General features: G+C 34.5%; 1 protein-coding gene across 1 annotated transcript; it reads left to right on the top strand.

Annotated features, from left to right (window-relative positions):
* The first annotated feature begins 558 nt into the window (after nt 1-558).
* Nucleotides 559-12,938, top strand: LOC125073461 (exportin-2). The gene is made up of 19 exons (XM_047684300.1): nt 559-752; nt 1,199-1,344; nt 2,161-2,353; nt 2,891-3,036; nt 3,600-3,800; nt 4,519-4,689; nt 5,289-5,418; nt 5,967-6,130; nt 6,645-6,834; nt 7,491-7,591; nt 7,938-8,124; nt 8,441-8,597; nt 8,813-8,904; nt 9,043-9,257; nt 9,752-9,849; nt 10,134-10,301; nt 10,615-10,774; nt 11,169-11,313; nt 11,849-12,938. The coding sequence occupies exons 1-19, from the start codon at nt 668-670 to the stop codon at nt 12,001-12,003; spliced, it is 2,904 nt and encodes a 967-aa protein (XP_047540256.1). The 5' UTR covers nt 559-667; the 3' UTR covers nt 12,004-12,938.
* The last annotated feature ends 2,030 nt before the right edge of the window (nt 12,939-14,968 follow it).

Here is a 14,968-nt window from a genome sequence, read left to right as displayed (position 1 = left end):
TTAATGTAGAACTCCTTTTCTTTCTTATTATTTATTTTATATATATATATATTAGATATGTTTCAAGATATAGCTTATTCCGGTCGAAGAATGAATTAAGTAAAACCAAGTATAGATTTAAAGTTCTTGAATAAATATTCACAAACGATGCTTAAATTCAATGTCAAAGTTATTTACTTGTTATTAAATTTTTGTACAACAAAAAAAATCTATTCTATTTATATCATACACCACAATTTTAAAAACATTATACGTCTATTAGGCTTTAGTTTATAATGCTTATGGTTTTAACATAATTATGTACAAATTCGAACTGCAAAGGCTATCGGGCAAAGAAATAATCATATCGTAAAACTATCTGAACAAGTTATTTCTAATTTGATATCTTAATGATAATAAAATAATTCAAGAACAACTTTTTCTAAGTGAATATCATTTTTATATATAATAACATTGCATAATTATATTATTGATAAATTAATAAATATTTATTGATCACCATCAACTTAGTAGTTTTTTCGTTCTGGCAGCACTATTTTACTTCAAAAGCAACTGTCATCCGCGGGAACGAAGTGAAGAACGCGTTTGTGATTAAATTACGAAATTGTCCAAAGCTGTGGCCGGCTTGAAACGTTGCTGTTATAATATTTAATAATATAATAAAGAAATGGAAGTATCAGATGAAAATTTAGCTACTCTAGCAAGTTACTTGGAAAAAACTCTTAATCCAGATCCCAATATCCGAAGACCCGGTAAGTGAATTGTAACCTTTCTGTTATGAGTTCGACGGTTATTAGAAATATAAATTTAATAACACTTTTTGTATGCTATTTCTATATGATATAATAAGATATTACATGTAATATCAGGAATAACCTAAAATGATTATAGCCGTTGATATTTGATCGAGAAATGAGTTTGTAGAAATATATCATAGCTTATTTATATCAACGATTTAAAATAGTGATAATTTACAGTATTACTTGTAAACGTTGTTAAGAAGTAGTTAACCGATGCTGTTTTTCCAATTTAAATTAGTGTTCAACTAAACACCTGCACCTGCTGGTTTTCATGTATAGCTGTGACAATGTATGTCGTTGGTATAATTTAATGTCTACAATTATTATTAACATGTAATAAGTACATTTAAAAAAAAAATGCAGATTTAGACTTTACATATATATCGTTTTTTTTTCAGCTGAAAAATTTCTAGAAGGTGTTGAATCAAATCAAAATTATGGAATATTGCTCCTTAATCTCATTAATAATGAAAATGCAGAGCTGGTAATTAGAGTCACCGCTTCTATAACCTTCAAGAACTATATAAAACGGAATTGGCCAGTGGTAAACATATTTATTGTTATAATATTATATATATACATATTTTATCAGTGGACAGACAGAACCGCTAAAGTACCAAAAACATACTTTGGGGAAATTACATTTACAGATTATTTGTTTAATGAAAAATTAAACTGTGAAACTAACAATACTATTTAAGTTTGAACTACATCACATTTAAAATAAATATAAATAATTTTTTTTTACTTTCCTTTTGGCTGATGAAATGATTTTATGAGTGTGATATGTCCTTATTTCTATATGTTTGTATGTATATGACGGGGACACTAACGCTGTCATCGATAGCAGTGTTTGAAAGTAATACCATAATTTATACACATCTTGTCAAACTGGTACACCTATACAGTCGTTTGACTGTAGTACATTTGTAGTAGTTTGGTCTAGTAATTTCTAAGTGTAACATAATATTGTAACATTCTGCAACATATATAGATAATGCTATTAATTAACATTATTTTTTTAGCATTAGTAGCCGGTAAATTTCCCACTGCTGGGCTAAGGCCTCCTCTCCCTTTGAGGGGAAGGTTTGGAGCATATTCCACCATGCTGCTCCAATGCGGGTTGGTGGAATACACATGTGGCAGAATTTTGTTGAAATTCAACACATGCAGGTTTCCTCATGATGTTTTCCTTCACCGCCAAGCACGAGATGAATTATAAACACATGAAAATTCAGTGGTGCTTGCCTGGGTTTGAACCCAAAATCATCAGTTAAGATGCACGCGTTCTAACCACTGGGCCATCTCGGCTCTCAGCGATAATGCTATGCTTTTATTAATGAAATATAAATGTTATCAGGATGAAGATGGTGTTGATCGTATGCATTCATCAGACAGAGCCACCATCAAATCACTTATAGTCCAAATGATGCTCAAGACCCCAGAAGGTATTCAAAGGCAGTTAAGTGATGCGGTCTCTATAATTGGCAAGCATGATTTTCCGGAGAAGTGGCCGGGACTGATCAATGAGATGGTTGAGAAATTTGCCTCTGGTATGTTAAATTTTGAATGTTTTTTTTTTAAAAAAAAAGAATTATATATATAATAGTTTATTTTATGCTTCTATATGTGGTAGTTTTTTTATGTCAGTTGTTATAAAGTAGTATATTCACACTTTCTGGGAAAAGTGAATGCCAATAGACTATAAAATTTACTTATATATTGTGTGTTATGCCCATTTTTTTATAATGTTATCATTTACTAACTATATAAGTATATAAAAATAACTACATAGGTATATTCACAGTTAAAAGAATTGCTACTTTTTTTTCACGGTAAAATTAAATTTTAATAAAATGATTTCAGACAGACTAACAGCACTGAATTTTCATGTGCTTAACTATGCTGATATAAATATAATAATCAGAGAATAATACCTCTTACGCTTTTGTAAAAAAAAAAAACATGTCAAAAATATGTCCTCCTCAGCCCTCCTCTATTTTTGAGGAGAAACCTTAGTCCATAAGTATTTACAAGCTCCTAAAATGTTTTATTATATGAAATGATGTAATTTAATTTAATTTTAACAGGTGATTTTCATCTTATAAATGGTGTGTTAAGGACAGCACATTCGTTATTCAAGAGATATAGATATGAATTTAAATCACAAAAACTTTGGGAAGAAATCAAACATGTTCTGGATAACATAGCAAAACCTCTGACTGATTTATTTGTAGTAAGTAAAGATCATATTACATTTTTTATTCTATAAATAAAATATACATATGTACTATGAGAAACAAACAAACTTTTTGTATTTTTTGTATCCAAATTGTCATGGGAAAGAACAAAACAAAACCGTTTTGCTGAAACAAGTCTACTCTATTACAAAAAAAATTGTTATTAAATAATTAAATTTAAAATTTTTATAATACAACAAAAGCCAGGGGTGTGGGCTGTTAACGGTATCTGGTCATGAAAGGTACTAAGTATAACGTCAACACTCAATAGGAAGTATATCAACCGATTTTCTTTAGTAGTTTGATTTTAATTTTAGCAATTTATTAATATGAATTAAGAAATTGAACTAAATAATGTTTGTGTTGTTATGAGTTGACGTTCGGTGTAAATTTCAAATACAGTAAAAAAAAGAAATGAGCATCCTTTATAATGGATATAAAATTTCTGTTAAAATGGCCATTTTATTATTTGTTTGAAGGCAGAGAAGGACTATGAGTGAATGTTTATGTACTTAAATATATACTTAAAGATTATTTTATGTTATCTTTTTAATTCCAGGCGTTAATAGATTTGGCCAAGAAAAATAATAATGTGCCACATGCGTTGAAGGTCATCTATAATTCCCTTGTGTTGACGTGCAAGGTGTTTTACTCCCTCAACTACCAGGACTTGCCAGAGTTCTTCGAAGATAACATGCCAGTATGGATGCCAAATCTCCTCAACCTGCTACAAGATAAAGTTCCTTGCTTGGAGACAAGTGTAAGTCAAATCTATTAGGGTTTGGTCTAGCTGAACTATCGCCTATTCCAATCCAAAAAAGGATCTGTAGATGAAACTTAAATTTAAATATTCTATGCAATTATTACTTGAGATAGCAGTACATTACATTAAAGTACCTTAAACAATTTTGAATCCAATGTTCCAATAATATTTTAAATGATATTACTTATCATGAATATCATATCATATATCAGATTTCAGCTAATGAATACCCGTCAATTTAACGTCCAAGTCATTTATTTGTCTTTATTCATCTTGTAAAATCCCAGTTCAGCAACCTTTTAAGATGATGGATTAAAGTTATTTTAAATAATGTATATAACGCAAAAGCACGATGGTTAATTGCCGTGGTGGTAGGCCTTTGTGCAAGCCCATCTGGGTAGGTACCAGCCACTCATCATATATTCTACTGCCAAACAGCAGTACTCAGTATTGTTGTGTTCCGGTTTGAAGGGTGAGTGAGCCAGTGTAACTACAGGCACAAGGGACGTTACATCTTATTTACCAAGGATCGCGGCGTATTAGCGATGAAAGGGATGATTAATATTTCTTACAGCGCCATTGTCTGGGTTACCATTTACCATTACGTGGCCCATGTACTCGTCCGCCTTCCTACAGATTATAAAAAAAAACTTACTCATGTTATATTCCTAGCCTGGTTACCTATTTTCAATAGAAAACTTATCTCTACATTTAGGATGACACCGACGTGCCTGGCGTCATGGAAGAACTTCGTACGGAAATTTGCAACTGCGCAGCTCTGTACGCACTTAAGTATGAGGAAGAGTTCTCTCCGTACGCTCCGGCTTTCGTGACTGCAGTGTGGAACGTCCTTCTGAACACTGATTCGAAGTTACGTTTTGATGCGGTGAGTTCACACTTCTATGAATATTCTATTTTAAGATAGATGATGTATATGAATATACATATATACCAATGTGTACATATCTTAAATATTTTTATCAAGCATGACTATTGCTTGTGTCTACTACATGTATGGCATTTGGATACCACAATACATGTGGTAGAAGCGACCGAAAATTGAGTATTATCGTCCCCAACATAATAACATAACAAATAACCAGTGGCTTGGCAGAAAGGGATAGAAGATTAAATTTAAAGAATTGCAACAATATTACATAGACATCCAATTTCAATGTAAAAAATGACATTTAGATATATTTAAATAAAAAACTTGCCATAAGGAAACACATTCAGGTATAGTCTACTTAATATGTTATATTAAATTCGTTATAATCTCTGATTATAACACAAAAGGCAGATGGAGCCTTATAAAGTTAATTTTTTTTTACGTTATATGATAGAATTTCAAGGTATGGGTCACTATTTGTAATTATTTATGGCTGAAACTTAATGTTATATTTAATTTTATGTTATGACAATGTTAACAAATAAAATATACTTTTTTTTGTTCATGTACTTATTAATTTTGCATGTTCATTACAGTTAGTTTCGAACGCACTTACATTCCTCGCTAAAGTAGCAGAGAAAAATAGTTACAAGAATCTCTTTGAAGATCCCGCTACGCTTAGCAGTATTTGCGAGAAGGTTGTCATACCCAATATGCAGCTACGAGGTATGTATTCGAACAGTAATTTAAATTTATTTCATTAAATGTTAATTCCTACTACTACTAAATGGAAGGAGTAGAGATGAACTAACTTTAGCTACTTTGCTAACAACTCTGCTATTTTTCTTCCTTCCAGTAGTTTTTTATTCCTAAAGATAACAGTCTTTTATCAAGAAAAGAACACTATGGAATAGTGTTTAACTACTTATAATAATTTTACCTTTACTTCCAAAGTTCCAATTTTTTTAAGGTTTCCAATGATATCATGTCATCTCAATGTAAAATATGTTTATTAGATTTGAATCTTCCTGTGATTGGTTTAATTTAATTATAATTTCTTTCTCAGAGATTTTGATTTTAAGTAACATAAATACCATTGACTGACTCATTACGAGATTTCCATTACTACAAGTCTGATTCACTTGATATTTAGTATTTCAGAAATTACAACTTCAAGGGGGAAAGTAGGAGGGATAACTTTTTGTGAATTTTACACTTACGTAGTCGGAAGGGATAACTAGACATAGATAAATACATATAGTACTTTATTACAGAGTCCGATTTGGAATTATTTGAGGATAATCCAGAGGAGTACGTAAGCCGTGATATCGAAGGTTCCGACGTGGACACCAGACGGAGAGCGGCCTGCGATCTAGTGCGGACCCTGGCTTTGCATTACGAAGATAAGATGATGAGCATCTTTGGCCAATACGTTGAGGTAATAATTTTCGTAATTTTTTGCATTTATGGTTTTAAAAAATTGATTTATTTATAATCAATCTCAAATTCTACTACTATCATGACAGAATTAGCTTTTTGGCTAATATCCGGCTCGAAGGACCATAAAACGATCTGGAGCAAAGGCTAAATATACTATATTCTTAAATAGTCGTAAGATTATTTGTATAAATTATAGATTTATGAAACTTTTAAATTTCATAAATCTATAATTCGTAGATAGCACATGTGGATCTTATATAAGTTGTGCGTTGGAGCACTGATTAATTTTCAACTGTTATTTGAAGTAATGATTGTACTCGTACCAGGCGGCTCTGTTTCCTAATATATTTCCTCACGAAGTTCCTATATCTTGAAACCTGAAGCACGCATACACCAACCCACATCAAATTAGCGTGTTGTAATGAGTTTCAAAGTTTTACTTTAACAGGAAGAGGATTTCGTTGCCTAGCGGTGGGATATTTACAGGTTACTTACTTTACTGTATGTCGTAGGTTATGCTACTTAAATACTCGGAGAGTGGTGGTAGCGCTTGGATTGGTAAAGACACAGCACTATTCCTGGTCACATCACTGGCAAGTCGTGGTGGGACACAGGCAGCGGGAGTGACTAAGGCCTCCCCTCTTGTAGACCTGACTTCATTTGCTGCTAATCACGTCTTGCCGGAGCTGCAACGTCCTAATGGTATGTACAAGTTCATTATTAAAATTTCTGTTTACTTTAAAGTGATTCGTTGTAAAATGGATCTTATGTTACAACATACTGGTCTAATTTCCGCTTGTATGTAGTCTTCATATATTAAAAAAAAATAGGTGCATTCAGTATTCATTTACTCTCACAGTTCTTTCATATGCAAATAAGACTTTCATTTCATACAGGAAGGCGCGCCCGTCCGAGTTTATTTTTTTTTTAATAAAATAAACTTAACAAATATAATCTAATTGTTCTTGTTTTGCTGTCTCTACACTTAGTCGTCTCATTCATACAGGCACTCATAACTTATAATAATTGAACGATTGCCCGCGCGAGTGAATCAATCTATAATTTAAAACCTTATAAATACTTACTTTGTGGATCATTACCATTTATTGAAATACTGCTGAGTCTTACTGAATCTCAGTAAATGTTAAATTTATTTGTCGAATATAGAATAGATTTCTGTATAAATTTAATGTCAAAACATAGAAATTACATTCGTACACAGTAGTTATTATTGGTTGTATATGGCCATAGGTCACAAACCTGCCTGTTGAAGATGTATAATATTAGAGAGAATTAAATATTTATAATTGTATAGTGGGAAAAATGTAATTAAAGATAAATGAATTTTTGTATTACAGTGGAAGAGTTGCCAGTGTTGAAAGCAGATGCCATTAAGTACATAATGACGTTTCGGTCTCTGCTGCCCAAGGAACTCATAGCAACAGCCTTTCCGTTGTTGGTAAGTAAATATTTTAATCATTATACATTCTTTTTATTGATTAAGAAAGCAACCAAATTTTTCATGTCGTAGGTACAAGAGTGCTATTTCTTGAATTATGACAAATCGATTTCCTGTTCCCAAAGGCAAGGTAGCCGGTGAATTAGTAATGTAGGTTGGTTAATATAATAATATTCTTTATTACAAATGTGTAGTGATGACTTTTTCTAAAATTTTTTTATGGTATATTAGGGTCACCACTACCCTTAGATACTGGAGCTAATAACATTTTTAACCGAAAACCATTCCGTATATAGCCAATGCCCCACCAACCTTGGGAACTAAGGTGTTACGTCCCCCTTCGCAGATCCAGCACATCAAGGGCAGCGGCGTGGTGTGCACGTACGGCGCTTGCGCGGCGGAGAAGTTGATCGCGGGCGGCATGGTGGGCCGCGCCGCGCTGCAGCCGCACGCCGCCGCGCTGCTGGGCGCGCTGCTGGCCGCGCTGGGCGCGCACGGCGACCCCGCCGCGCACAACGAGTACGTCATGAAGGGTGAGCTACCTAGCAGGCGACCTGCTCTCAAAGTTTCCAATCTAAGCCCTCGATCGAATGTATGAGCTATAGTGACATATATATAAGTATATACATTTGAAGTTCATATTAAAAAAAATCTTAGTAACAAAAGCGAGAGAGGACAATTTATGAAAGATGATGGATTATAATTGACTTTAAAAATAACAATATATTCCTCCCCTCCCCCCATTTATTAGTATGTATTCTATTCAAAGTCTGAATAAAGTATATACTCAAAGGAAGGTTGTAGAATATAGTTGCGTTTATTGATAGAAGAAATCGGTTCTATTTTCAGCGGTTCTCCGTACATTAGCATGCTTGCGGGAGGATGCGTTGCCGTACTTGGGCGAAGCGTTGCCGAAGCTGGCCAGCATGCTGGCTGTTGTCTCCAAGAATCCCTGCAAGCCTCATTTCAACCATTACCTTTTTGAGAGCCTTTCACTTGCTATACAGTCAGTAGTTTTTTTTTAAATTTATATATTAATGCTATACTTCATTTTTCATTATTTGTGTTTTGGTTTTTTTTTATAATTATATTTTTGTATTTGTACCTTGTACAATTTGAGATAGTTTTATGATAGTGTGTGTATTTACACATATATACCTGTTTTTTAATATCCCTTATTATTATTCTTCTTAAAACTGAGGCTATTTTTTTTGTTCAAAGGTTGGTAGTGAAATCAAACCCGAAAGCCATAACGGCTTTTGAAGACGCTCTGTTTCCCATTTTCCAAGGCATCCTCCAAAATGATGTGCAGGGTAAGTCGTAAAAATTATATGTATGAGAAATATACGCAGCGTTGAGTACATACCAATTTATGGGCTCATCAGACCCACGATCTACTAAAATAACTCTATACTAATACTACACGTAATTGTTGTATCCCGTGTGCGCAGAGTTCATGCCGTACGTATTCCAAATGCTGTCGCTGCTGCTGGAGCTGCGCGGGTCCGGCGGCGACGGCTCGGCGCCCGAGCTGTACGCGGCGCTGCTGCCGTGCCTGCTGGCGCCGCCGCTGTGGGAGCGCCCCGCCAACGTGCGCCCGCTCGTGCGCCTGCTCTGCGCCTTCGTGCTCGCGCGGGACGACCTCGTGCTCAGCTCGGGCAAGCTGGTGCGACCCCTCTCCCTAAACTATTAAATAATGCAATATCTGGCTAGCTACCATCCGCTCATCAGATATTCTAGCGCCAAATAGCCATACTTCTTTTATTTGGGTTTGAAGAGTGAATCAGTCAGTGTAACTATAGGCATAACAGTTCCCAAGGTAAGCGTTCCATTGGCGATGTAAAAAATACTACTTACCAGATAGCCCTTTTTTTCCGTTCGCCTAACTACCTTAAAAAATATAATCTCAGATACGCGCTCGCCCAGTAGTAGTCTATTAACAGTTGCCTTGTAGATACCGGGATTGTCAGTGCGCATGAGAGATGAAGCAAAAACGATGACGTAGGATTGCAGTCATGACACGTAATCAGAACCATCGTAGAAGTGTCACAGAAGTGAAATGACTTATGTTAGAAAGCTTAACTACAGTCATAGTTTTAGTTTTAGTTCAACGAACATTAGTTCGACATCCTAACAAGTTAAAATTTGTTTGCATTTCAGAACGCGATGCTGGGAGTGTTTCAGAAGTTAATCGCTTCAAAGACGAACGACCACGAGGGCTTCTATCTCATACAGACAATGTTGTTTAAATTTGGACAGTGAGTATTGATTGACAAAAGCTAATTAAGTCAATGATTGTCCCCTGTTGGGTAAAATCCTTGCCTACTATTGGTATAGAGTAGAAATAAATGGTAGTCTCTGTTGTCAATTCAATCAAATTAATTGAGATTTTCTTTTCAATACAGTAAATAAATAAATAATTATTATTAAATGTAAAAACTAATTCTTCCTATATATTGCATATCGGAGTTTGCAAGATTTCATCTCCACATACTAACAGATGACATTAAATTTAAGTTTGTAAACGCTTTTCTTTCATCAGATCAGTGATGCAGCAATACACGAAACAGATAATAACGCTCCTCTTCCAACGGCTCTCGTCATCGAAAACAACGAAATACGTCAAGGGACTGATCGCGTTTCTTGGATTCTACGCGGCGCAGTTCGGAGCCGACGAACTCATCGAGCTGGTGGACTCCGTGCAGGCTAAGTGAGTTTTGTTTTAATAGCAACGAGCGAGGAACACTATTAACCGCTGTAGACATCCTATCGATGTCATAAAATCTTTCTTTAAAAAAAAGTAAAGTAAATACCCTCCAACTATATCAGTACTGAACTAAGGTGCACGACTGGAGCTTATCATACCACGCTGCTCCAATGCTGGTTGGAGGATACAGATGGAGCCGATTTTCATCGAAATGAGGTCCATGCAGGTTACCTCGCGATGTATTCCTTCATCGAGCACGAAATGAATTACAAAAGTAATTTAAGCTCACAAAAATTGTAACCCGTCCGTCCCGCAGCATGTTCGCGCTGTACGTGCAGCGCGTGCTGGTGCCCGACGTGCGGCGCGTGTGCGGCGCGCTGGAGCGCAAGGCGGCGGCGGTGGGCTGCGTGCGCCTGCTGTGCCACAGCGCGCGCTTCCGCGCCGACCTGGCGCCGCTGTGGCCCGCCGTGCTGCAGGTACAGCCCGAGGCGCCGTAGAAAACAATGCTATGCTCCATTAGCGGCGAGACTAAAATTATCAAGTTTTCTTAAATTTACAGAATTATCCTTGCGATTTACTCGTAGCTCAGTAATATGATGTGCTTCCTACCAGTTCTCAATTAATATATCTATTTTTATAATACGTCGCTATCCAACTCGTCTATAATTTATGATATCGATTTAAATGAACTCCCAAAGTGCTGCTATTTTTTCACATATGCATAATGAGTCCATAGATTTATATGTCTACCAATGAAAACAAATTAAATATCAAAGTTTTTTCTTTCTTTTTGTCTGTTTTCTCTTGCCATTGAAATCAACAATAGTACTTTAATGTAACGAAAATTAATCATTTGATAATTATTTGCAGGCGCTTATATCGCTGTTCGAGCTACCACCAGATGAGAGCACGTTGCCCGACGACCATTTCATAGAGGTGGACGACATGCCCGGCTACCAGCCGCAGTACGCACACCTCACCTGCGCCAAGTCCGCCGCAGACGACCCGCTCGCCGGTTAATATTATAAACATTTCATTTTTGTATTCATCTTGAACGGCCTCGTAGTGACGATTTTATAAAACTGCAGATTCGCATTTAAAAGTCATTGAATCGTTCTGTTCAAAAGTTATTTGAGTAGCGAGCAGGAATTTGGATATGTTATACTGGAAGAATCACGTCTTTATAATACATATAATAGCATCATTATCATATGCTAATATATTTGTATTTTACAATCAGTCCTCTGCCCAAAGGTTGCCTGGAAGAGATCGCTGCTTTAACGATAAGGCGCCTGTTCCACCTTATGCAACTTTTGTTTATGTCAAATTTAATTTTAAGTATTGGTGTCTAATAAAGAATGAATATGTGCATCCACACATATTCGTTTATAAAATTAATAAAATAAATCTAGGATTTGATCTAATGCGATGGTATAAGAAAAGTGGAGGAAACTTCATGTGTCTGGCGAACGTCTGCCACACGTATCCAACAATCAGCGGTAAAACATCGTCGCGGAACAAACTCTCAACTTGTCGGTCTTTCCCAACAGGCATCGACGACCCCAAGCGCTACCTGGCGGAGAGCCTGGCGGAGCTGTCCCGCGCGCAGCCCGGCCTGCTGCCGCCGCTGCTGGGCGCGCTCGACGAGCCGCACCGCGCCGCGCTGCAGGCCTGCCTCGCCGCCTACAGCGTGCACGTCTGCTGAGCCGCCCTCCCTTCGCGGCCCGGGGCGCCAGGGGGCTCATTCACATTTCAAATATTAGGCGAATGGGTTATTTTGACGCCTACCTAACCGGTAATACCCGTGCTATATCGTACAGTGACGATATATATGTATGTACTGAAATACCGAACGGACGAGTGATTTAATTTTAAAAATGCACTTTGTATGCTTTTCATTAACAAATTAAAATGATAGATTGTTGATAATAATTGTTTCAAAATACTACAAGTATCTTTATATGTATAAATTCAGAAGTCGTGAATATTTCATTAATTTTATATATTTTTTTTATTGAAGTTTACATTAAATCCCATTTAAGTATGTATTTGTGATTGTTTATAATTAATATTGGTTTAATACTTCGTATAAATAATTGAGTTACTGAATGCGGGTGAAGACTTAGCGTCCGTTATATATGACATATGTATATTTCTCTTATAATTAATTAAAATATTATATATATATATCTCCTCAAATACCTAAATTACTAACAAACACCCATTTTTATATGTTAGTTCTAAATCCGTAGCTGTTTTTAGTTTTGCTATTTTCGATTTGATGTTATATACTGTGTAAATAGTGGCGCGTATTGAGGACTGAGTAATCTTTCCTATTGTATAAGTGTAATGTTAATAAGTAGCTTATATTTTGAATAAATGTTGTGATAAAATCTTAATTAGGTGATCTTCGAGACGCTGAGCGTCCTTTCTCGATACGTTAATGATAAATTCGGTTATTACGTTTTCCTAAACAATATTAAATGTATTTTTCTAAGAATTTCGTATTGATTTTTAAGGTAGACTTCTAAAGTACATTAGTAGTCTTGTTTATTGTCTGCATTGTCTGTTAATATTGTATTGTAACTCAATTTTACAGGATTTGAAACTAAATTATGATTTTATGAATAAATACATGTTTAAAAGTTCTATTTTGTTTCTTTATTCTACATAGACAGAGAAGTATTTTATGTACTGCTTCCCATCTTACATATTATTTAATTACTGAATCCTAACTGAACATATAAAATACGGTAATTATAATAAATTATATGTAAAAGTGTATTATGATATAAGTAGCGACCCGCCAGAGTTACACACGGGAAGCACTACTTGTAGTGAAAAATGGTGTCACTTTCGGGTTAAAGATCTTTATTTCTCATTAAGAATACATGACATTCACTTACATGAGAACATTAAATAAACAATTACAATAATTGCCTAGCGGCGTAACAAAGTAACATTATAAGGAAGCATAATATTAGTAAAACATAAATAAATACAATTACAAAGAGGGTATCTGTGAATACTTTGCATTATTGTGGATGGTCTGGTCTTATCGCAAATACACGGATTAAATACAGCTGGAAGTGGTATGAGTTAGTGGATTTATTGCTTTTTTTTTTTTTTTGTAAATTGTTTGTTTTTATAATATTAAATATAATGTATATTTTTAAATATTTTTTTTTTTTTGAATTTTGAATTTTTTTTATTTTTATTTTTTATTTTTTTATTTTACATTACCTTATTATATGGTTTGTTTCATGTTACGAATTTGTGTTATTTTATATTATTTTTAACATATATTTTTAATAGCATCTTGAATTGACGCATACTTTTTGCTTCTTTAATATTTTTAGGTAAATTATTATATCGTTTTGCTCCGTCAAACATTATATTTTTATTTCCATAGTTAATAGTGCGAGGTTTTGATAGTTTTATATCATTAGCGTTTCTTAATTTTATTCTTTGTGAGTGTTGTTTTTTATTAAATTGTATTTCCGTGTGTATATTTTTGTCCATTATTTTTTTGATTAGTATGCAAATAAAGTAATTGTAGGTTTGAGCGACATTCATTATTTTTGTATCTTTGTAAATTTTTTGAGTTGATGTGAGAAAGTCGTAATTAAAAAGTGTTTTTACTAATTTGTTCTGCTTAACTTGCAATTGCGCTAAGTTTGTTGGGGCAGCTGTACCCCAGATTTCTATTAAGTAGTCTAAATGTGGTTTGATTAAGGAGTTATAGATCGTATACTTTACTGGGCGTGGAAGACATCTAGTAATATTTCTGATCATTCCGCTTAATGATGTTAATTTGTTTTTAATTTTTTCAAGATGTGGTTTCCAAGTTAGGTGGCTGTCTAAAATTAATCCTAAGTACTTTTCTTCACCTACTTTGTTTATAATTTGACTGTTTATCATTAATGGTTTGTGGTGTGATATTCTTTTATTTTTTGCTGAAAAAATTATATAATCTGTTTTAGTAGTGTTTATTGTTAGTAGGTTATATCGAAACCAGATATTTAATTTATTTAAATCTTCTTGGGCTTCTAAAATTATCGTATTGATGGAGTTACCAAAATAAAACAGGGACGTATCATCAGCATAAAGAGTAACGTCGCCTTTTAATCCAATATTCTGAATGCTGTTTATATATATAAGAAATAACAGTGGTCCCAATATCGATCCTTGTGGTATACCGAACGTAATTTTTTTAGGACTGCTTTGTATATTACCAATTTTAACAATCTGGACTCTATTTGTGAGATAAGATTTGAGAACGTTATATGCGTTTTCTGTTATACCGATGGCCGTTAATTTTTGTAGCAGCAGGTTGTGGCTTATAGTGTCAAAAGCTTTTTTAAGGTCAATAAATATTCCTAAGGCTATTTGCTTGTTATCGATACTTTGTTTTATTTTTGTTATTAGATCTACCGTTGCAGATAGAGTATTAGATTTTTGCCTAAAGCCGTACTGTTTCTTATACAAAAAATTTTGGCTAGTTAAATATGTATCTAAGCGATTATAGATAATCCTTTCATAGATTTTTGAGAGAACAGGAAGTACTGATATGGGTCGATAATTACTTGGTTCTGATTGACTCCCTGTCTTAAATATTGGCGTGACTTTGGCAATTTTAAGACTATCTGGAAATGTTCCATCTTTAAGAT

This window comes from Vanessa atalanta, chromosome 24 (genome assembly GCF_905147765.1).
Source record: "Vanessa atalanta chromosome 24, ilVanAtal1.2, whole genome shotgun sequence".
Classification (NCBI taxonomy): Eukaryota; Metazoa; Arthropoda; class Insecta; order Lepidoptera; family Nymphalidae; genus Vanessa; species Vanessa atalanta.
Note: the sequence above shows the minus strand (reverse complement) of the source record. Positions and strands in the feature narration are given on the sequence as shown.

Excerpts from the sequence above, each read along its gene's own strand:
- LOC125073461 (XM_047684300.1), top strand. The coding sequence starts at position 668 with ATGGAAGTATCAGATGAAAATTTAGCTACTCTAGCAAGTTACTTGGAA. Across the intron at positions 5,419-5,966 it reads ACCCAATATGCAGCTACGAG|AGTCCGATTTGGAATTATTT; the intron begins GTATGTATTCGA and ends ACTTTATTACAG. Across the intron at positions 8,905-9,042 it reads CCTCCAAAATGATGTGCAGG|AGTTCATGCCGTACGTATTC; the intron begins GTAAGTCGTAAA and ends CCGTGTGCGCAG.